General features: G+C 45.5%; 1 protein-coding gene across 2 annotated transcripts; it reads left to right on the top strand.

Moving 5' to 3' along the window:
- The first annotated feature begins 513 nt into the window (after positions 1-513).
- c26h1orf159 (chromosome 26 C1orf159 homolog) lies at positions 514-23,897 on the top strand. Of its 2 annotated transcripts, XM_052039247.1 has the most exons (9): positions 514-802; positions 930-1,037; positions 7,848-7,932; positions 9,162-9,263; positions 10,091-10,156; positions 10,270-10,404; positions 18,373-18,398; positions 19,828-19,858; positions 23,014-23,897. In XM_052039247.1, exons 1-9 carry the CDS (start codon positions 731-733, stop codon positions 23,088-23,090), a joined length of 702 nt encoding a protein of 233 aa, XP_051895207.1. In that variant the 5' UTR covers positions 514-730; the 3' UTR covers positions 23,091-23,897. The 2 variants fall into 2 exon arrangements, with proteins under 2 accessions (XP_051895207.1, XP_051895208.1); XM_052039248.1 differs by lacking the exon at positions 930-1,037 and having other exon boundaries at positions 515-802; positions 23,014-23,853.
- Positions 23,898-24,151: the final 254 nt, after the last annotated feature.

Here is a 24,151-nt window from a genome sequence, read left to right as displayed (position 1 = left end):
CCACCGTACATCTGTAGAAATTTGCAAGAGGCTTTGGTGACGTACCGAATCTCCTCAAACTCCTAATGAAGTAGAGCCGCTAGCATGCCTTATTCATGATTGCATCAATGTGTTGGGCCCAGGACAGATCCTCTGAGACATTGACACCCAGGAACTTGAAGCTGCTCACCCTTTCCTGGTGAGGACTGGTTGTGTGTTCTCTGGACTTCCCCTTCCTGAAGTCCCCAATCATTTCCCTGGCCTTGCTGACTTTGAGTGTGAGGTTGTTGTTGTGACACCACCCAACCAGTGGGTTGGGGGGGGGGGGGAAGAAGTGGGGGAAGAGGGGGGGGGGAAGCTAGGGAGAAGGAAGCGGGGGGAAGGGAAAAGGAGGGGGGGAGGGAAAAGGAAGGGGGAAGAAAGGGGGAGATTCCCACGGCGCATTATGATATCCCACATATGATGAGATATGGTATAAGTGTGAATGGGTGGTTTGTGCAGAGCTGGGCCAGAGGGATGTCTCTCCATCATTCTGTAACTCAAGTTTGTCAAAAATAGATAAACAGAAACGAGGATGACAATCCTTCCCTCCCCCCTTTGGAAATCCTATCTTAAACTTCTTGCACCGAGAATCTGCAGCGGCACTGCAACCAGCGTCTGTCAGCGTGTTGTTGCATGAGGTGGGTGTGGAAAGGGCTGTGCTTGCATTCCGGCAAGAGCTCCCGTCTCCCAGCAACAGAGTGACTATTGGATGGAAGGGGTTTGGAACTGCCGGTGCAGGCTGGAGCTCCGAATGCCTGAACTCAATGCTTTCAGCAACGAGGTGAGACTTCTTCTTGCTCAAGTCAGAGAGCGCCGGAGGGATTGAGCAGGACTTGAGCAACGTTGCCCGGGAGGGCTGCACTGACCGCACGGTTGTTGCCTCCATGGAGTTACTTTGTGTGTTTCAGGCCGGTGACCGTAAACTTCAGCGGGACCTCCTGCCCATGAGCGCGCCGTTCGCTTTGATCTTGGCCGGATCCGCCCTGGGTGTCCTCGCCGAGACCCCGCAGCCTTTGGTAGGTTGGGTCCGAGGTGGGGCTGACTCCGGTCTCTCCTTCCACTGCAGGAAGTGCCTTAAAACGTCCGCAACACAACTGCCCCCACCCTGGGCTCAATAACTAGTCGGGGGAAAACTTTGCGTGCATTTGCACTGGAACTTTGCTCCGCAGCCCCTCCAAGCCGTTTCTTTAGGTTGTGTTCCTGAGTTTTGACGGGGACGTGATTTACTGCCTTTGTGGAGCGGCCGAACTTCCGCAAGTCAGTGTTGTGCTGGTGACGCCTGCTCGCAGGCTGCCTGACTGAAGGATCATCCTGACTCGGAGCTACAGAGGGAGCACCCGCCCTGTTCCGTCAGCCAATTGTCTCAGAAGCTTAGAGAGCCACTTCAAGTTAGTTTAGTGTTAGACAATGTACCAACGCTTTAAATGGTCCAACGAAAAAATACCCCCGTCCCTTGCATCTCCAGAGGGCAATTAAGAGACAAGCACATATAGGCCACATATAGGTCGGGAGTCACATATAGGCCAGATCTGAAGTAGGTGTTTTACTACAATCTGCTGACCACCAGTTCTAGCTGTTTATTTCCAGATTTGTTTAATTACTTGGATTCAAATCGGAGTCATACAGCGCAGAAACAGGCCCAACTGGTCCATGGTGACCAAGATGCCATGGTCAAGCTAGGCCCATAACCTTCTAAACCTTTCCTATCCATGTACCTGGCCAACTGTCTTTTTAAAGTTGTTGTTGTACCTGCCTCAGCCACTCTGGCAGCTCATTCCACATAGATACCACCCTTTGTGTAAAAACACAAAAGTTGCCCCTCAGGTCCCCTTTAAACCTTTCCCCTCTCACCTTAAACCTATGCCCTCTAGTTCTTGATTCCCCGACTCGAGGTGGGGGGCGGGGTTAGGAGACCTGCCTGGATTGGCAGTTCGTTAGCTGCTGTGGTGGGATTTGAACTTGGTTCATGGGGATCTGGTTTCTGCCTGCTACTGCAGTAACTTAATCACAAAGCTACCGATAATCTCTAATGATCCCATTTTAAGTTCTTGCCATTTTCAGATCTGTTGATGGGCTGCCCTTCTCCATCTCCTCTGGCTATTTGATTCACAATTTTGGTCCCTTGCACATCCTGGTATTTTTTCATTTTATCCCAAGGCCCAATGTCAAATTACTTAGTTGCACGTCTGTGTTTACAAAGTAACAATAGTTGTCATTAGGCTGTTCGTCGAGCCGGGAACATGGTAGATAGGTCAGGTCCCCCTCCACCATCTACCTAATTTCTAGCTGTTCCAGGTGTTAGTGAGCAGGCTCAAGTGAGATAGACCAGATGTGGAAGCAAAATACCATGGATGCTGGAACTGAAATCACAAGAGAAAATGCTGGAGGTACAAATGATCTGCTGGAGGAACCCAGTGGGTCGAGCAGCATCTGGGAGTTGGAGATGGAAGGAATTGTTGATGTTTTGGGTTGGAAGCCCTGAGAGGGGAGATGGCCAGTATACAGAAGGAAAGGGGGAGTGGTGAGACACGAGTCCGAGGTGATTGGTGGACTGAGGAGGGGTGTAAGATGACAGGTAGGGGAGGGGAGCAGGGGTGGGGTTGGGAGATGGTGGCAGGTGAGTGATAGATGGAGGCAGAGAAAGAGAAAAGAAATGAAAGGCAGATGGCGGGAGGGGAGGGTGAGGGTTGGAGACGGCTGCTGGAGGGAGATCAGCAGGAACACAAAGGGCTCCCAGTGCTGGACTCTCCTCAGTAAAGGAGGTGAGAGTGGGAACCTTTACCACTCTAATACTGGAGGAATTCAGCAGGTCAGGCAGCAACAGCTTTATCAGAAATAGTGAATAGTTTTAGGTTTTAAAATGCAGAGAAGCCGGGGAGGAGAGAATAAAGGAGAAGGTGTGAGATATGCAGGGAAGATTAAGAAACAGAAGCAACACACACAAAAAGCGCTGGAGGAACTCACCAGGTCAGGCAGCATCTGCGGAGGGAAGTAGACACTCGCCGTTTCGGGTCGAGACCCTTCATCAGGACTGGAAAGGAAAGGGGCAGAAGGCAGAATAAGAAGGTTAGGGGAGGGGGGTGGACCACACGCTGGTGATAGGTGAGTCCAGGTGAGATGGGGAAGGTAGGAGGGTGGGTGAGTGAGGGAGGGTGGAGATGCGAGAAGCTTAGAGGTGGAAGAGGCCAAGGGCTGAAGAAGAAGGAATCCGGTAGGAGAGGGGCAGTGGACCATGGAATAAAGGATGGGGGAGGGGAACAGATGGCAGGTCATGAGGGCAGGGGGGGTGGCCACAGGAATAAGGGAAGACAGGGGGTGGGGGAGGAGAGATGTAGAGACCCGATGCAGATCGGGGTGACCGCCTCGTCGAGCACCTTCGCTCCATCCGCTGCAAAAGCAAGGATCCCCTGGTGGCCTACCACTTCAATTCCACATCCCACTCCCACACTGACGTGTCTGTCCACGGCCGCCTCTGCTGCCACGTTGAGGCCAGACGCAGGTTGGAGGAACAACACCTCGTATTCCGCCCTGGGAGTCTCCAACCTGACGGCCTCAACATCGATTTCTTCCAACTCCCCGGTAACCCCACCCCTCCCCTCTTCTTTCCCCCCCCCCACCTTCTCCTTCCTCCCTTCCCCATCCCTAGTCTTCCCTCATTCCTGTGGCCCCCCCCCCGTCGCTTTCCCCTTCCCCCACCCTCATGACCTGCCCATTTATTCCCCACCTTCCCTTTATTCCAGGGTCCGCTGCCCTCTTCCCACCAGATTCCTCCTCCTTTGGCCCTTTGCCTTTTCTACCCATCACCTCTCAGCTTCTTGCATCTCCTACCTTCCCCCCCCCCCCCCACCTCTCCCCTGCCTGCGTGTGCTCCTCCACCTCCCCCCACCTTCTTATTCTGGCTTCTGCCCTCTTCCTTTCCAGTCCTGATGTGACGTCGACTGTTTATTTCCCATCCATGGACGCTGCCTGACCTGCTGAGTTCATCCAGCACTTTTCGTGTGTGTTGCTCCAGGTTCCAGCATCTGCAGAATCTCTTGTGTCCCCGTTAAGAAACAAAAAAGTGATGATCGTGCAGTTTAACAATCTAGAGCAGGTTACAATGAAGATTGATTGTCTGATGTTACCAAAGGAATAGTGGAAAACTGAAGTAAGGATGTTTGAAATACTGATTATTTGAATTTGCTGAACTCCTTGAGTGTTGAAGGCTATAATGAGACCAGTCGGAAGATAAGTATGGTGTTCCTTGCATTTACATTGAACTTCATTGGAGCAGTGTAAGAGGCCAAGGTCAGAGTGAGACGGAGAATGAAAGTAGCAGGTGAATTGAAGTTCTGGGTTTTGCTTGTGGAGGAACTGTTTTCTCTGTACCTCGTTCAACAAACCCAGTCAAGTGCTTTGAGTTGAGTACATCTTTACAGCCTCTTCATAGCTTCCTGCTGAGCTGATCATTGGCGATTGTTGTTCCACAATGACTGGTCAGCTAAAGCCCAGTCACTTCCACTTTCATTGTCTTGCAACTTCTGCTTGCACCAAATTAGGTGCATGCTGGTTTTAATCCATTGTGACTTCCTTTTCTTATTCAAAATCTAAAGCATATGGTTTGAATTATTTTGCTTCTGAGCAGTCTACATCGAAATTTCCTAATGCAAAAATACTTTCTCTTCACCTCGTTGTGAGGCTTGGTTATAATTTTGAGAGACCCACTGAACTTTAGTAAGATGGACGAATATGACCCTGTTAAGTGTTGACTTGTTACAAGCTGGCTGAACTATGATATAATACTTAACAGCAAGTGGGAGTGGAATTCATTATTTGCAATCAATTTATTTGAACCAAGAGTTTTTTTTGTTCTTTCAGTTCTGGGTTCCTGGAGCAGGCACTTTTGTCCCAGTACAAAGGAGCAGGAAACTTTATCCACATCTGATGGATGCTTTCTTGAGCAAACCAAGTACATGGGACTCTAAGAGTGGCAGGTTATGCATGTTGGCACATTTCAATGGGGCTGCCTGGTGCTGATGGAACAACCAAAATTATTCCTTTCTGTGGGGTAGTAGGCACACCGATCTATATCTTGCCATTTACAGACACTGTGCCTTCCTTTGCAATTCAGACTGCCCAAATTCGGCAAGTTTTCCCAATTCAAAATTTGAGTCTTACGGCACAGAAATGGGCTCTTTGGCTGACCTTTGCTGCAAAAGAGAGGAGGTTCGTATTCCTGCTGTTTACTGAGAAGACATGTCCTCCCTCCTTCCTTCATAATAAGGCAGTGGAATTATCCAAGCAGTCAAGCCTGATCTGTGAATATCTCTTGAATGCAGAGTGTGGATTATAATGACCAGCATGGGTACCAGTTGGGTCCCTTGGTCAATTAGTGAGGATGTAAGTGGTTTGGCAAGGTGTGAATGGATTTCTGCAGTGTTTGTTGGCTACTGAAATAAGGAATTGATCCTTTCGGGAGTTGGTATTGAGAATGTGAATCAGCTGTGATGTAGCTTTGAGCGCCCATTTGTGTCCATGGCTAAACCTCCCCGTCCACAGTATCAGCAGTGCAATGACATAAAGTGGAAATATTTCTAGTCGGGCCATTGATAAATTTTACAACCATCACCTAAACAAGAGAACTTCCTCTCCAAGCCCTTGTTAAAGTAAATGGGAAATTATACATGCCCCATGTGACAGCTGCTTCAATCCTGGTTTGTGTTGACTGCCCTAAGTTATGCAGTATTGTCACACATTGCACAAAGCAAAAGTATACAAAGTGTATCAACAAGGTTCAAGTTTATTTCCAATTTTTAAAAGCACCCCGTGAAAGTTTGTCCAAAATGAATATTATAAAATGAGGCAATGCTCAGTAAAACCTTTGATAAGATTCCGCATGGTAGGCTGCCGTGGAAAGATAGATCACATGGGATCCAGGGAGAGCTGGCTAACTGGATACACAATTGCCTTGATGATAGGGAACAGAGGGTGATGATAGAAGGTTGTTTTTCGGACTGGAGGCCCGTGACTAGTGACCTTGAGGTTTGTCATCTACATCAATAACATGGATGAGAATGTACAAGGCATGGTTAGTAAGTCTGCAGATGACACTAACGTAGGTGGTATCATAGGCAGTGAAGATGCTTATGAAGAATTACAGCAGGATCTTGATCAGCTGGGTAAGTGGGCCAAGGAGTGGCAAATGGAGTTTAATATGGAGAAGTGCGAGGTGTTGCATTTTCGGAAGACAAATGAAGGTAGGACTTTCAGGTGAACGGTAGGGCCCTGGGGAGTGTTGTAGAACAGAGTACTTGGGTGACAAGTATATGGTTCCCTGAAAGCGGCGTCACAGGTAGACAGGGTGGTGAAGAAGGCATTTGTCATCTGGCCTTCATCAGTCAGGGAATTGAGTATGGAGGTTGGGATGCTATGTTGCAGTTGTACAACACGTTGGTGAGGCTGCATTTGGAATATTGTGTGCAGGAAAGAGAGTTTTAATTTGCAGGAGGGTAGCTGAGGTAGATCAATGTGCCCAGCAGTGATGAATGAGCAAGAGTCAGTATAAGGTGGTATCAGTTGATCGAAGGTGCAAAATAGGAAGGGATGTTACCTTGCACCATTGTGAATACGATGGCAGGAATTGAGAAATATTTACAGATGAGTCAATGCTGGCTTTGTCCATGATATCTACATCTTGTGAAATAATGATATCTGGACAGCAGGTCAAAAGTTGTGAGTCATTAACACCATTCACAGAGTGCCGTCTGTAGTTGATTGTGCTATTCCCATTTCAAGGTTAACTCTTACATTTAACAATATGTAAATTTTGCCTTCAGGCTTTCCAGCTGTGGATTCACTTGACCACATGGTAGAAGTTGAGTATTTGGAGTTTGCATTTCTGTTTTTTTTTACCGACTGATTAATTGGCAGCTGAATGGACGTAAATTGGTTTCTTATTGTCACAGGTACTGTGGTACATTGAGAAACTTGTCTTGTATACTGTCCATACATTATTTCATTACAACAGTGCATTGAGGTAGTACAAGGGAAAACAACAGTGTGCAGACATAGTGTTACAGTTACAGAGAAAGTGCAGTGCAGGCAGACAATAAGGTGCAAGGTCACAACGAGGTAGTCTGTGAGGTTAAGAGTCCATACTATCGTACTAGGGAACCGTTCAAATCTTATAACAGCGGGATAGAAGCTGTCCTTGAGCCTGGTGGTACGTGCTTTCAAGCTTTTGTACCTTCTGCCCGATGGAAGGGGGAAGAAGAGAGAATGTCTGGGGTGGGTGGGGTCTTTGATTCTGCTGGCTGCTTTACCGAGGCAGCGAGAAGTGTAGACAGAGTCCCTGGAGGGGAGGCTGTTTTCCGTGATGTGCTGAGCTGTGTCCACAACTCTCTGCAGCTTCTTGCAGTCCTGGGCAGAGCAGTTGCCGTCCCAAGCCGTGATGCATCCAGATAGCTTACTTTCTATGGTGCATCAATTAAAAAATCTATAAAAAAAAGACTTGCCTGTGATTGGTCAGTATAATTTATTAAGCTAATAAACCTGCCAAGTATTCAGGCTGGTTTACTTCCTGAAATAGTAGGGATGCTGCAGGTATATTGATCACCACTCAACCAGCATCACTGAGACCGATCGGTGTTATTTCATTGTTGTTTGTGGCATCTTGCTGTGTGTAAGTTAACTCCATATTTGCGGTCACCAATCCAACATTGGCTGCACTTTATATAAAGAAGAATCCTCCTTTGGCTGCCCGATAGTTTGAGACATCCTGAGGGCGTTGGAGAAATGCAAGGCCACCTTTTTCCTTTCTTCCTGCCTAATCCTTTCCTTTCCCTCAGGTCTCTCCGCTTGTTTCCAGTGGATGCTGCGTGGATCCCCTGGACGAACTTGGCTTCTGTCCACAGAGCAGCTTTTGTGATTCAGGTACATTTTCAAAATGACAAAACTTGTGATATCGCCCAGCAAGGGAAGGATACTCAGCAGGCCAGGCAGCAGCTGTGGAGAGAGAAGCAGAGCTAATGTTTCAGGTCAATTACCTTAAGAACCTCAGAGCATAAATAATTTAAACATTGATTCTTGTACTCCTTACTAAAGGTGAGGAGTGTCTGTTTTGAAGAAAGGACCATGTGGTTCACCATCAGTATTAAGCATTCACAAGTGTTAGAAGAGCAATTTCCTGCCCAAAGCAAGCATTCAGTGTCTGCTTTTCACTTATAGAGTTATACAGCATGGAAGTGGCCCTTTGGCCCAACTTGCCCATACTGACCAAGTTACCTACCTGAGCTAGTCTCATTTGCCTGCATTTGGCCCGTATCCCTGTAAACTTTTCCTGTGTATCTGTCTCTAAATGCCTCAACCACTTCCTCTGGCAGCCTCGTTCCCATATACTCACCACCCTCTGTGTGGGGGGAGAAAATTGTCCCTCAGGTCCCTTTTTAAATCTTTCCCCTCTTGCTTTAAACCTATGCCATCTAGTTTTGGACTCCCCTACCCTGCAGAAAAGAACTTTGGCTATTCACCCAGTCTGTGCCCCTCATGGTTTTATAAACCTCTTTAAGGTCACCCTTCAGCCTTCTACACTCCAGGGGGAGAAAAAGTCCCAGGCTATGTAGTCTGTCATGGAGTCAGAGTCATACAGCATGGAAACAGACCTTTCAGCCCAACTGGTCCATGCTGACCAAGATTCCCATCTGCCCACATTTCTCCTTGTACCCCAAGCCCTCCAGTCTTCGTAACATCCTCATAAATCCTTCTTGCAGCCACTCCAGTTTAATGACAACTTTTCACAAGTGTCAGAGTGACATTACAGATGTTGGAAATCTGCAACAAGTGAAGGCCATTTAGTCCTTCAAACTAGTTTTACCAATCAGTGACATTTGTGGATCCCTTAACTTCCCGTCTCAGAATGTCAGACCTGGAGGCCACACTTATCCACATCTCCATGAGCTCGTCACCAAGAATTCTAGTACCTGGCTTTGTATACGCACACTCACTAAATTGCAGAGTGTGCAGGGGTGTGGATGGTAGATTTATAGGTGTGGGAGACAGGTGTGGGTGCAGAGAGAGAGGGGTGGGGGAAGCTAAGAGAAGGATTAATTATGACATAATGTTAAGGCAGCTTTGCTAAAAATTCTCTCACTGCACATTATCAGACTGTTACAGACATTGGTTTAAGAATGGAAGCTCCACCTGCATTAGGTGTGTTAATGGGACCTCAACGCATTCATCAACCAATCAGACTGAGTGCATTAACTGTGAGTACCCAAACTTTGTGTCACTAACAGGAGCTTCGGGTCACTCCCAGTTTGTCTGCTCACTGACAACTGCTGACAGGAACTTTGGTTTTCCAATACCTCAGTATAGCAACACTGACCACTTTGCACTATAACGGACTTTTTTTTAAATTCTAATTGTGTTCTTGTGTAACTTATGCTTTTCTTGTGAATGTTGTGGTCTCTAATGCTATGTGCCTGTGATGCTGCTGCAAGTAAGTTTTTCATTGCACCTGTGCACACACATGTACTTGTGCATGTGACAATAAATTCAACTTTACCTTTTGATATCTCCTTGCTTTGGCTGCACTGAGAGTAGTTTCAAGAAGCAGTGTTTTTGTGTACAGTTCATTGGTGGTGAACATTTGAGGCATGTCCTCATTTACTTGTACCAAACCTTGCAGGGGAATGGTGAGGTTCCCAATGCTGTGTAAGTGTGTGCTTGGCCAACTGCCAACCAAGCATTCTTGACAGACTAGAAGAGACTGTCGATGCGGAGTTCCCAGCTTAGCAATAACCCATTCATTACACCTGTGCCCATGTTCGTGCTCTACCTTCATTCATTTAACCATATCACCACTCTCCTTCCCTCCCTCCTGTTGTTTTAGCTTCCCCTCGGATACTTAATTGAATTAATTTTATTTCTAAATTTTAAGCTGAATGTGGGGATAACTGTGCGGTTTTTATAGTGCGGTGCCGGGGAGTTGGAAACTCTGCAGCTTCTAAGTAAATTTGCCTCATTGCAGCTTTGTTGTTTGGATGTCATCATGCCTGCATAAATTCCACACTCATTAACTTTCCTGTTACAGTGCGTTTTAGCAGTGAAGGCAAAGCATCGAATGGCACCACAGTGGGTCCAACCATCCTTAAAATTGGTAAGGGAAAAGTGTAGAGATGCCAAAGAGCCCACAGCTGTCGCTTAAGAAACACCATTTCATTTACACTAAAGAATAAGTGATTTTATTTTTCTCTTTTGTTCCTGTTACAGGAGGACCAGAAATCGCTGCCTCGGTGTGTCTTGGAACACTAGTTATCGGTTTGCTCTTCATTCTCTCTGTGGCTGCTTTTTTCTACCTCAAGCGGTCGAACAAACTCCCTTATTTGTTTTACCAACAAGGCAAAGGTGACTTGCTGGCTTATGTTCTTTTTATATTTGTTGAAGGTGTTGCCAAGGCAAATTAGATTGTAGTTAGTCTGCTTCCCCAATAATCTCTACCTTGCTCTAAAGTTTCTTTTTCCTCTTGGTTTTGCTTTATTCATTCCTGAGCCCCATTCCTTTACTAAAAGGGTAGAGAGGTGACTGCTCAATGTTACGTCCATCTCGCTGAGTAACCAGCTGATAAGGGGTCAAGTTTATCTAAGGTTGTTATTGGATCATTTTCCGCTCAATCTCACTTGCTGATAACTAATTGGGCGATCACATTGCGGAATTCAGTTCGGTTCAGTCTTTGACCTTGGGCTTCTAGAGTAGACTGGTAAATTGGTTTATTATTGTCACATGTACAGTGAAAAACTTTGTTTTGCATGCCATCCATACAGATCATTTCATCACATCAGTGCATCAAGTTAGTACAAGGGAAAAGCAATAACAGAATGCAGAATATAGTGTTACAGTTACAGAGAAAGTGCAGTGCAGGTAGACAATAAGGTGCAAGGGCCATGATGAGGTAGATTGTGAAGTCAAGAGTCCATCTTATCATACAATAGAGACCTTCCATGTTAATTCTGTTTCATTCCCACTGTGTCATTGGCAGTCAATATGTTTCTGTGACCAAATGACACTTACTCTTCTGACTGAGTCCATTGTAGCTATGCAAAGATACATACGTACATGCAAACATTAAAAGTAGGAACAGGTTATAGGTTATTCAGCAAGATCAAGCTGATCTGATGTAACCTGAATTTTGCAATCCAGATTACCCCTCATAACCTTTCACCCTCTGGTTTAACAGTAATTTGCCTTAAAAATATTCACAGATTCCACCAGCCTTTGAGAAAGAGAATTCCAAAGATTCAGGACCCTCTTCCAGTGTAAAAAATTTAGCTCCTTTCTTTCTTAAATGATCAGCCCCTCACTTTTAAACAGTGAGCTCCTCGTTCTAGCTTCCTCTATAAGAAGGAAGCATCCTCATTCCAGCTGTCAAGACCCTTCAGGATCTATTTGTTCCTATCAATTTATGTAAAGCTTCGGTTGGGTCACATTTGGAGTATTGTGTTCAGTTCTGGTCACCACATTACAGGAAGGATGTGGACGCTTTGGAGAGGGTGCAGAAATCCCACTCCCACATTGACATGTCTATCCATGGCCTCCTCTACTGCCACGTTGAGGCCAGACGCAGCTTGGAGGATCAGAACTTCATATTGGAGTCTCGAACCTGATGGGCTCAACATCGATTTCTCTAACTTCTGGTAACCTCACCCCTTCTTTAACTTTCCCCCCCACTCCTTATTCCTGTGCCTCCCTTCCCCTGCCTTGATGACCTGCCCATCTCCTCTCCTCCCCTCCCCTCCCCATCCTTTATTCCATTGTCCACTGCCCTCTCCTACCGATTCCTTCTTCTTCATCCCTTGGCGTCTTCTACCTATCACCTCTCAGCTTATTACATCTCCACCCCGCCCCCCCCCCCCCCCCCAATCATGTCCTACTGTACCTTTGGACAACCTTCTTTGCGATCTATGACCCCATCAATTTTTGTGCCATTTGCAAAAGTGCTAATCGTGCCATCCATATTACAGAGGTCCCGGCATCGATCCCTGTGGTACACCGCTGGTTACAGACTCCAGTCAGGGAAAAAATACCCTTCCACCACTATCCTCTGCCTCCTATCACAAAGCCAGTCTTGGATCCAGTTTGCCCAAAACGTCTGAAATCCCTTGAGCCTTAACCTTCTGGACTGGCCTTTTAACTTGCCCGATTTCAAGTGTCAGTCGAGTAGACATTCTCTGAAACCTTCCCAGTGCAGTAGCATCCTCCCTTGAAAAAGGAGACCAACACTACACACAGTAGTCTAAATGTGGTCTCACCACTGCCTTGTGTAATTGAGACAAAGCTTCACTACTTCTGTAATTACCTTTCCTTGCAATAAACCTTTTGGCTTCAGCAGCCATTCTACATTCTTTTGGTAATTATTCCCCACTTACCATCTCCACGCTGACTTTTCTGTTCCCTTGCTCTACCTTTTTTCACTCTGCGTCATCAATCATTGTGCTGATTAAGTTCTCCACCCCTTTGCCTATCACGGACCTTCCCTTTTTGTTCGCTGCTCCCCTCCTCTACCCAACTTTCTGTGCATCTTAAACCTGTTCACCTCTAACTTCTCCCAGTTCTACTGAAGGTTCATCACCCTGAAACCTTAGCTTTGTTTCTCCCTGCACAGATCCTGTCTGAACTGCTGTGTATCTCCAAGATTTTCTGTTTTTGCTTCATATTTCCAGCAGGGACAACCTTTTGCTTTTAAATTTGGATCATACTTTTCTCCTTCATTGCCCTAACTGTGGTCAATCTCTCTGATCCCTTCCCATCTGCACCACTGACATCACGAGATACACTTGCATTTAAGTCACAGAGTCTTACAGCACAGAACCAGGCCCTTTGGCCCACCACATTCATGCTAACCCTTTTGCCAATATTAGGACTGTACCTTTGAACGCCTTTCCTATTTAAGTGTGTGTCTAAATGCCTTTTAACTGTATTGTCTGTATCTGATTCCACCAGCTCCTCTGACAGCGACTTCCGGATTTCAACCCCTCTCCGTGTGATATAAAATATATTTATATATTTTTAAAATATAGATATATTTAAAAAAAATCTTAAAAACGCCTTCCTTTCACCTTAAGCCTATGCCCTCTTGTTTTTGACACCCCTACCCTGGGAAAAAGATTCTGACTTTCTACCCTTTCTATGCCTCTCATAATCATATATCCCACTGCCAGCTCACCCCTCAGCCTCCTTCGCTCCAGGGAAAACAAGCCCAGCCTGTGCAATCTCTCCCCATAACCAAAGTCCTCCAATCCAGGCAACATCCTGGTGAATTTCCCAGTCTTCTTATCTCTCCTTCCCATGAGTAACTGTAGAGCTTTTGAAAGCAATTATTCTGTGAATCTTCTTTAGATTTGATGAAAACTTATTTGACCTGTTCTAGTTAGCTGAAAACAACATGGAAGCTGTTGTAATCCTCGGGGGAGGTTTGATGTCAAACTGTAGCCATTCCTCCACTTACAAAAGGAATGCATTCCTACAGAATGTTTTAGAACCATAGAACCATAGAACCATACAGCACAAAACAGGCCCTTCGGCCCACCGTGTCATGCCGTCCATCAGACCACCCTCACGCTACCTAACCCCTTCCTCCCGCATATCCGTCTATCTCACGTTCCTCCATATGCCTATCCAACAAGCTCTTGAACCTGTTCAATGTATCTGCCTCCACCACCACCCCAGGCAGTGCATTCCATGCACCAACCACTCTTTGGGTGAAAAACCTCCCTCTGACATCTCCCCTGAACCTCCCACCCATAACCTTAAAGCCATGACCTCTCGTCTTGAGCATTGGTGCCCTGGGAAGGAGGCGCTGACTGTCTACTCTATCTATTCCTCTCAATATTTTATATACCTCTATCATGTCTCCTCTCATCCTCCTCCTTTGCAGTGAATAAAGCCCTAGCACCTTAAGCCTCTCCTCATATTCAATACCCTCCAATCCAGGCAGCATCCTGGTAAATCTCCTCTGCACCCTCTCCAATGCCTCCACATCCTTCCTATAATGAGGTTTTGCTCAGTTAAACTTTGTAAATCAACAACCACTGGATGAGCTACATTGTGGGTACGTTGGTTAGGTATACTATTGGCAGAGAGTGGTGCATTCATTAGAGCACAAAAGTAAGTCGAAGAAATCTACTCCAAAGGCAATATAAGATTTCTTTATTTGTCACATGTATATCGAAACACACAGTGAAGTACATCTTTTGCATGGAGTGTTCTGGGGGCAGCCCTCAAGTGCCGCCACGCTTCCGGCGCCAACATAGCATGCCCACAACTCCTTAACCCTTGCGTCTTTAGAACGTGGGAGGAAACCCGAGCACCCGGAGGAAACCCACGCAGACACGGGGAGAACGTACAAACTCCTTACAGACAGCGGCCGGAATTGAACCCAGGTCGCTGGCGCTGTAATAGCGTTACGCTAAGCGTTACGCTAACTGCTACACTACCGCGCCTGCCAATGTAGCAAAAGTTCCTAAATTTAGGAATATCTGCTCCAGCGTCTTGTCAGAATAAGGAATTTCTGGTTCAAGGAAAACTTTCTATTTCACTAAACTAGATCCAGCTTGGCAGTCAGGGTTTGGGTCTGTCTCGTTGATGAGATTAAAACTTGTTTGACTAGAAATTTAACTACACGGCATTCCAGTAACTTGAGTTGGCACTTGGCACTCCACACCCTGACACCTGGCTTTCCAAGTCACGGTCGGTGTGTTGACACCATCCCCTGTCTTGCACTTGCCCCCTTTTGGAGGGTTGCTGGGGGATTTGTCTTGTCCACCTACCCAGGACCACAGCAGGGTGGTTCTCCTGAACCTGAAACAAAATACTGGGCAGCTTTTGCTCGAAACCTAAAATGTAGGATGGTGCAACAAAGGCCTCAGGCTTGAGTGTTGTTGGCAAACTCATTTTGTGCACCCATTAGTCAGCTGTTCCGAGTCAATTAGCTTACCTAAAGTGTTGCCAGTTGTAGGTGGTATTTGGTGGTGGAATTTCTGAATACCTACTGTTTATATTGGCAAGAACTTTAATAACTGTTCTTGTTGCTGATCTAGCTTTTGAGTATTTTCCCACAGTCTGCTTGAGATGAGCAACTGTTTCAGTAGAACTTCTGGGAAATGTTTGGCTACTGAGTGTAAATGCTGCATAAGCAATGGTGTTGAGAAGTCTTTGTACAAAGAGTTTCGGGGAATAGTAAGAGAAATGGGATTGCTCTGTGAGCTGTCATGGACATGATGGGCTGAATGGCCTCCTGCGTCATAAAGAAGTGTAGAGTTTAACCCTCGGTCTGATTGGTATTAATCTTAGATTAAATGTCTGAAAATGTATGCACTTTGATATACAGCATTAAGATGTTGCTTTAGAAAGTAAAACTCATTTAAAAAGGGAACGTTTAGTACAAATTAACTGAGTAAAAGAGAAAGAGTAATTGGCATTAATTATTTAACTGGAAGGACCACTGATCTCTTAGCAGCTAGGAATGGGATTAAGACACTGCTCTTGGCAAACATTTCAAAGCTTTAAACAATTGGCACTGTAACTAATTTCTTTAAAGTTGCTCAACTTAAATTCCATTTTAAACTCAAGAATTGGACGTCATTTTAAAAGTTAACTTGGGGGAGATCACCATTTGCTGATTAGAGTCTTGGATGTGATGTCCCATGGAGAAACTAAAGTTCTTCCAGCATTGTTTCTACTTTCTGTCCCTGCCACTTTTGTCAGTGTTGTAGAGCTGTCCCACACCCCAGGCTCTGGTTGGGGTTGTGCACTGGATCCAACTGAGGGCAGTGTTCTGCAGGATTTGAGTCCTGCAATTAACCGATGGGATGGGCAAAGGAAAGTTTTGCAACTCCTGATTTTTGGGAGTCCTAGAACAATACATCACAGGAACAGGCCCTTTGGCCCTCACTGTCTGTGCTGACACAATGCCAAATTAAATTAAATCTTGTTTGCCAGTTCATCCATATCCCTCCATTCCCTGCATGTTTGTGTGTCTGTCTAACAGCCTTTTAAACACTACTCTCAGATCTGCCTCCACCACCACCCCTGGCTGTCTGTTCCAGGCACCTACCGGTGTGTGTGTGTGTGTGTGTGTGTGTGTGTGTGTGTGTGTGTGTGTGTGTGTGTGTGTTTTTTTAAAAACTTGCCCCACACACCTCCTTTATTCTTTCCCCCTCTCACCTTAAATGCATGTCCTCCAGTATTTGACATTTCTACCCTGGGAAAAAGAGAGGGTAGACAGAATCTATGCCTCTCATAATTTTATGAACTTCTATCAGGTCTCCCCTCAGCTTCCGATGCACAAGAGAAAACAACCCAAGTTTCTCCAACCTCTCCTTGTAGCTCATACCCTCTAATCCAGGCAGCATCCTGGTGAACCTCCTCTGCACCCTCTCTGCACCCTCCACATCCTTCCTGTAACGGGGCGACCAGAACTGCATGCAAGTGTGGCCTAACCAAAGTTTTATATAGTTGTAACGTGACTTCCTGACTCTTGTACTCAATGCCCTGACCAATGAAGGCAAGCACGCTATACACCTTCTTTACCACCCTATCTACTTACTGGGTCACTTTAAGGGAGCTATGGACTTGCACCCCAAGATCCCTCTGTACATCAGTGCTGTTAATGGTCCTGCCATTAACTTTATACTTTCCCCTTGAAGTCAATAGTGTTCATTATGTATTCTTGGGGAAAAGCTGAATGTTGCACCCATTCTACATTAATATGTGGAACTCTGCTTATCAGCAGCTGGCAGCTCTCAAATGGGACAGAGGTTCAAAAGGACAAGTAACTAGCTATAATGGTGCACAGGATGAAGACACAGAGACCTTGTGCCCAAGCTAGCTCTCTGATGGCGTCAACCAATTCATCCCATTTCCCTGTCTTGCCCACAACACCACCATTTTTCCTCCTCCAAGTATTTATTCAGTTCCCTGAGTGTTCCTATTGAATCTGCTCCCACTGCACTTTCCAACTCCAGATCGGATCAAGCAGTTGTGATCTACTGCCTGTCACAAAAATGTGTCCTCTCATTAAAGGAAGCTGCTTATCATTTTTATCAAATCTGTTCACAGTTTTAAACACCTCGATTAATTCACTGCCCCTTCATTGACTCTGTCTACTCTTCCCACTGCCTCGGGAAAGCAACCAACATAATCAAGGACCCCTCCCCCCTGGTCATTCTCTATTCTTTCTCTCTGGACCCCTGCCCCCCCCCCCCAAAGGCAGAAGATCCAAATGTTTGAGAGCATGTACCACCAGACTGAAGGACAGCTTCTATCCAGCTGTTATAAGCCTATCAAATGGACCTTTCATACGCTAAAGATGAACTCTTTATCTCTCAGCCTACCTTGTGGCCCTTGCACTTTATTTGTCTACCTGCACTGCACTTTCTCTGGAACTGTATCTGAACAGTCCATGAACCCATGAACACTACTTCATTATTCCATTTTTGCACTATTTATTTTTGTAATTTAGAACATGGGATATTACAGCACTGTACAGGCCCTTCGGCCCACGATGTGCCGACATTTTATCCTGCTCTAATACCTATCTAACCCTTCCCTCCCACATAGATCTCCATTTCTATGTGTCTATCTAAGAGTCTCTTAAATGTCCCTAATGTGTCTGTCCCCACAACCTCTGCCGGCAGTGCGTTCCATGCACCCACCACTCTCTGTGTAAAAAAAAAACTTAACTTGTACCTTCCTCCAATCACCTTAAAATTATGTACCCTCGTGTTAGCCATTTTCGCCCTGGGAGAAAGTCTCTGACTGTCCACTCGATCTATGCTTCTTATCATCTTGTACACCTCTATCAAGTCACCTCTCATCTTCCTTTGCTCCAAAGAAGAAAGCCCAAGCTCACTCAATTTATAGTAATTTTATATCTTTGCACTGTATTGCTGGCACAAAACAACACATTTCATGACATTTAAGTCAGTGATAATACATCTGATTCTAAAGTACTTATGTATCGAATAATTTTACCTGATGGCATGCAAACAAAAGCTTTTCACTGTATCTTGGTACCTGTGACAATAATAAACCAATTAGCTTTTGATCGTCCCAGATTCTCCATCCTCCTTGCATATTTGCTCATCCCTGGTACCACCCGAGTCGGTCTCTCCCAATGTTCTTAAACTACCAGCTGAATGGTACAGATCTCACAGTTGCATTTTCACACTTGGCCTGGGCTATTGATTAGCCTGAGCCAGGGCACTATTGGGTCACAACAGTTGTGCTCCTTGAGTTGATGTGTGCAGCCATAGAGTTTACAATGTTCACTAGTTTGAAAAATGGACTTTCTTACTAAAATGACTTATTAATTTTCAGATTCGATACTACAGCCCAGTGAAATGGTAAGCAGCCTTTAGCATTTCTTTATGCACAACCCTGGGATTCTTCATTTAAGGGAAACACATAAATGCAAGATGTACTTGGATGTAATCTTACCCTTTTATAAGTTTCCACCTGTTTGTCTCCAGCATTGCTGGTCATCATCTGACTAACTTGATTACTAAATGATAATCTGTTAGTTGTCTGGTTAGTGATGGTTATAGGAACTGTCTCCGCTCAAATTGTGGTGAAGACTTTGTTCTGTAGGAGGCACACAGAACTCGGGGGCTGGGGATCAGGAGTCTTGATCTGTCCGCTGTGTGTCCAAATTGGCTACCTTGCAATGTAGTGTGACCTCAAATGGATCACGCGCTGTGACCTGATAGGTCATACCTTGTTGCAAAGATGCGTGGAAGCTACTATAATATAGCAATTACTGCAGCCAAATTATGCACGGCAAGCTCCCACAAACATGACATGTTAATGTCTAGGTGACCCACTTTAGTGCTGTTACCTGGGAGATAAATAGAACTTAGAACAGTAGACACAGGAACGGGCCCTTTGGCCCACAATGTCTGTGCGAACCATGATGCCAATTTAAACCAATCCCATCTGCCCATTGGTCCATATCCCTCCACTCCCTGCCTGGTCATGTGCCTGTCTAAATGCCTCTTAAACATCGCTATTGTATCTGCTTCCGTCACCTCCCTTAGCAGTGTGTTCCAGACACAGACACCCACCACTCTCTGCATGTATTAAAAAAAATTGCTCCGTAAATCTCCTTTAAACTTTTCCCCCCTCACCTTAAAGCTATTCACTCTAGTATTTGACATTTTCCAACCTGGGGAAAAGATTCTGACTGCCTACCCTATCTGTGCCTCTCATAACTTTACATACTTCTCTCAGGTCTCTGACGCTCCAGAGCAAACAATCCAAGTTTGCCCAAATATTACCTCGAACTCTCGGAGGAACTACCCTGTTGTTCTCTGAAATACTGCCATGGTATCTCTTTAGCATTCGCCGCCTGCTCACTATCTTGTGACACACCTGACAATGCAGCACTCCCGCAGTACTGTACTGCTGTTCGTCTAGATTCTGTGCAGGGTTGGGATTTGAACCCTTGACCTTCTGACATGAGCACCTGATATCTATGGTGCACACTGCTGTACATGTAACTCGCATAGCTGGACGTGAAGTGTAACTTGGTATTCTACTTGATTAGACTTTTATGCCAATTAAACAGAATATAATGGAATTTGGAATTGGATTAGAATCGACTGTCTTTATGTGATCTGCCTGACAGCTCCAGGCAATTCATGTGCAAATGTTCAATGTACTGTCAGTAATTTGTGCAATCTCTTGTCCCTTTTTTAATTCAGTGGTAATGTGATTCTGCAATAATCCTAACCAGTGGTGTTGATGTGACTAATTCTTCTTCAAATGTTTTCGCAGGCGGGAATGATGAGGAGTTCCGTTAGGTCAGGTAATGGACTCGGACATTATGATGGAGACGGTTATTCCAGACGCAGATGTAATTCTGAGGATCGCGGGGGTTTACCGTGAGATTGTGACAGTTTTGGTAATCCCCAGTTGTCTGGTGCAGGTTGAAGCTCTCAAGTGCAGCACCCTTGGGACCTGACTGGTGCCAGACCACAGGAAATCCAGACCACAGAAAGTGCCCCCAATCATCTCCCCCTGAGCAGGAGAATTGTTCTTTTTAAGTACCGACACTCCCCAGGTCACATCAGGGTTTGAGAGCTGTCTGTAACCCAATGTTTCTGAGAATAGGAAACACTGTTGGCTAAGACCGCAAAAGTTTCACTGGTTGGTTAATTAGCTACGGGTTAGTCCAGGTCTTGGTGAATTTCAGATCATAGTTGGATCTTAGTTAGAATTAGTTAATTAGTAGAGATCTGAACTACAGATTCCAAACATACCAGACCACAGGAACTGCCGCACTAGAAGTTCGACCCGTAGCTGCATAATGTTTGTCCTTGCAGCTACTGCAGATTGAAACCATCTGTTCCTAACACATTTTCCCCCTCAACCTCTGCCACAGCAGCCACTCTCCCCACTTGTTAGAGAATTGTTGTGGTCACTGTGTGCAGTGCCACAGCTTCATGTTCAGGACGTTGGCTACAAACAGCTCTCAGAGCAAAAGTCCATGGAGAACCCTCGACAGAAGTTTGTGAATGTTCTCTCCATTTCCCTCCTGTGCATTCCTGAGATTTTGCATCATCAGCTGTAGAAGATGAATGCTCTCTGTTTCTTAGCAGTTGTAACCACAGACTGTGCTGCAGGTCTCCAGTGGAGGGCCACTGGAATCATTTGCTTCTCTTAAGTTGCACCATCTCACCGCAAGTCAGTCCACTCCCCTCCACACTTATCCGGGAATCCGGCACGTAAACTATACTTCTGCTTCCCAGTTCTACTAACCACTGATTCAACCTCCACTGTGCCAAGGTGATGGTTCTTGACCTTCCTCCGACCTGTCTCCAAACTGAGACAAAAGTTCCAGGTCGATCTTATCATTAGTGATCATTGCTTTTGAGACAGCATTTTCTGCTCCTTAATTGCTCTTGAGCTGAGTTGCTTAGTAACCCACTTCAGGGGGCAGTTGAGTCTTCCACATTGGGCTGGAGTCCCATACAAGTGAAAGTGGGAAAGGACGGCAGATTTCCTTCCCTGGACCAGTTGGAATTCTGATTTCATGTTCACTGGTACTAATGCTGGCTCTTTATTCCAGATCCAGTTTAAATTCCCCAGATGCCAGGGAGAGATTTGAGCTTGTGTCTCAGGACTGATGATCTCTCATTCTATAACTGCTAGTCCAGTTAATAAACCAGGATGCTAATCTGTTAATCCTATGTGGGATAGCATCCTGTGATCCAGTGGAGTTTATGGTCACGTACAAGTACAGTGAAAAACTTGCTGACAGCAGTATCACAGACACGAGGTTTCAGACAATGCACAGAACATGAATTATATAAGACAGTGTGCAAAACAAGACATTAGTGCAAAGAAAACACATACAGAGACAAGTCCACGGCAGTGCAAGAGGTGGCCCACAATGTTCCGTTGCTGAGGTGGGGTTAGGGTTGTGCAGGTCAGTTCAAGAACCTGATGGCTGTAGGGAAGGTAGCTGTGTCCAAAAACCGGAAGGTCTGTTGTTGATGAGCAGCATCATCAGATTTGTTAGTGACTTAAAGGCTAAACGTAATGACCTGTTTCCATTCTGTAACCAAGGCCAGTGCAGGTTTTCTCTGAAAGCAGTCATGTGAACACATACATCTCTACGTTCAACAGCTCCCTCTAGCAGTCGTATACTTGTTTCTCTGCTATTAAGATTTATGAACATATCTAGAAGCTGTAGAGCTTCCCCACAAAGAGTGTTTGATTTACTTCCTGTCCATTATTTGAGCCTATAAATATCCAACTATTGGTTGAAGATGAAAATGCAACCAATAGCGTTGTACTGCAGGTGTCAAATACCTTGGGCAACATCAACTGGAAGATCACCACTGCCTGTTTACCTCCTCAGCTTAAAATTCACCCCTGACTAATCAGTTAACCATAGACCATAAGATATAGGAGCAGAATTAGGCCATTCAGCCCATTGAGCCTACTCCACTATTCAATCATGGCTGATTTTGTTTTTCTTTCAACCCCATTCTCCTGCCTTCTCCCTGTAATCCTTAACCCCTTACCGATCAAGAACCTATCAATCTCTGCCTTAAATATACCCAATGACTTGGCCTCCACAGCCCTCCGTGGCAACGAATTCCACAGATTCACCACCCCCCCACCCCGCCTGAAGAAATTCTTCCTCACCTCAGTTCTAAAGGGACGTCCCTTTATTCTGAAGCTGTACCCTTGGATCCCGGACTCTCCCACTGATGGAAACATCCTCTCCACGTCCACTCTATCCAGGCCTTTTCAGTATTTGGTAGGTTTCAAAGAGGCCCCCCCCTTCATTGAATACAAGCCTAGAGACATCAAAGCTCATATGTTCAGCCATTAATTCCTGGGATCATTCTTGTGATCCTCCTTGGGATCTTCTCCAGGTCCTTCCTTTGATATGATCCCCAAAAATCACTCACCATATTTCCAAATGCTGTCTGATCAATGCCTTAAAGCCTCAGCATTACATCCTTGCTTTTATGTTCTGATCCTCTCGAAATGAATGCTAGCATTGTATTTGCCGCCTTTACTACCGACTCAACTTGCAAGTTAACCTTAATGGAATCCTGAACTGGGACTCCCAAGTCCCTTTACACCTCCATCCCCTTCCTACTAGTTCAGCTTCAATCATCGTCTAATCTGTGTACCTATGATATACTCCTTTAGAGGCTGGGTAGATATCTGAGTCATTGTTTGATATTTTTGTGTTCCCTGTCACTGGTTCCTGCACAGATTTGAGCTCAGACATACGTTATGAAGACAAAGGTTCTCCAACGTTACGGTAGCACGAAGCTGTTCACCTGTCATCCATGAAAGAGCTGAGATCATTAACTATTTGTACTTGCATGTGGCTGCTATGATCATCTAGTAATGGGGGGGGGAAAGCGTTGAAATGATTGGCACATTGTGCTTTTCCGTCCTGTATGTACATCATTGTGTTTCTGATTTGCATTTCAGTCCGAAAGCAGAGATACTCTAGAAGGGAGCGGCTGTCTGCTTCTGTGGCCTCTTCTGCAGCTGTGAGCGATGTTTGATTCCCCTCTACTGTGTGCGCTCAAGATACAGTACAGTGCGTGGTATTTAAAGATTCGCTTCAGCGAAGGACTGTTGCCCTGCCCCATTGCCATTCATGGGGACCACTGCCAGATTACCTGACTTATTGATACCATTGAGAGCTACAACAAATCTCAAGTGGATACTTGGTCCAACGTTAGTGAAATAGCAGAAATATGAGGAAGTACTGAGCATGAATCATTTGCTTTTTTTTAACTGGGCCGTCCTTTAGCACTTATGATTTTACTGGAGATAGGGAAGGTGGTGTTGATGTGACCAAGAAAGCACTGGCATCTTCCCCAGATAGTTCTACACCTGCTGTTTGCTGTCAAGAGGAGTTGGCCTGTTTTCTCCTCCTTACAGAATTTTTTTATTTCAATTTAAAAACACTGCCAAGTTTGAAAGGAAATTTGGATTTCCCCAGGTCTCTCCTGGGGAAAAGCTGCTGTTTCTCCAGCATGAGTGCAGGTCGTTCCCTCTTCAGCCTTGGCCTGAGGTCGCCACAGTCACTGGATTCCTCGCAGGAGTCGCCTTTGGATGTAACCGAGTGCAGCTTCCCGTGAGGCTTGGCAGCTCGGCACTGTTGTTCAAGCCGGCATCTTTCAGCTCCCTTGTGTCCCAGCCCAGGTGGAGGGAAGGGAACTGAAGCATGGTTTTGGGGGCTGAGCTTTCTTCAGTTTCCAGACTAGTCTTTTGTATTGGGCAGAGAGGATATTGGGATAACACTTTTACCTAAGCTTTAGGTAATTCTATGTATATATTAAAAGAATAAAATGAATACTTCCAGACTGTGCTGTCTATGTTGATTGCTTTTGAACTTGCACCTAATAGTTTTATGTTACTGATCTACCCCTGTACCTAACACAGCAACATGGAAATTTAGGGTGGAGAACCTGAAGATTTAATAGTGTTGATGACATGAGTTTCTCCCGAACATAAAGCAGGTTGCAGAGATTTAAACAACATGAAAATCAGGGCGAAAAAAACTGCAGGTGCTGGAAATCTAAAACAGAAAATGCTGGAAGCACTCAGCAGATCAGGC

This window comes from Pristis pectinata, chromosome 26 (genome assembly GCF_009764475.1).
Source record: "Pristis pectinata isolate sPriPec2 chromosome 26, sPriPec2.1.pri, whole genome shotgun sequence".
Taxonomy (NCBI): domain Eukaryota; kingdom Metazoa; phylum Chordata; class Chondrichthyes; order Rhinopristiformes; family Pristidae; genus Pristis; species Pristis pectinata.
Note: the sequence above shows the minus strand (reverse complement) of the source record. Positions and strands in the feature narration are given on the sequence as shown.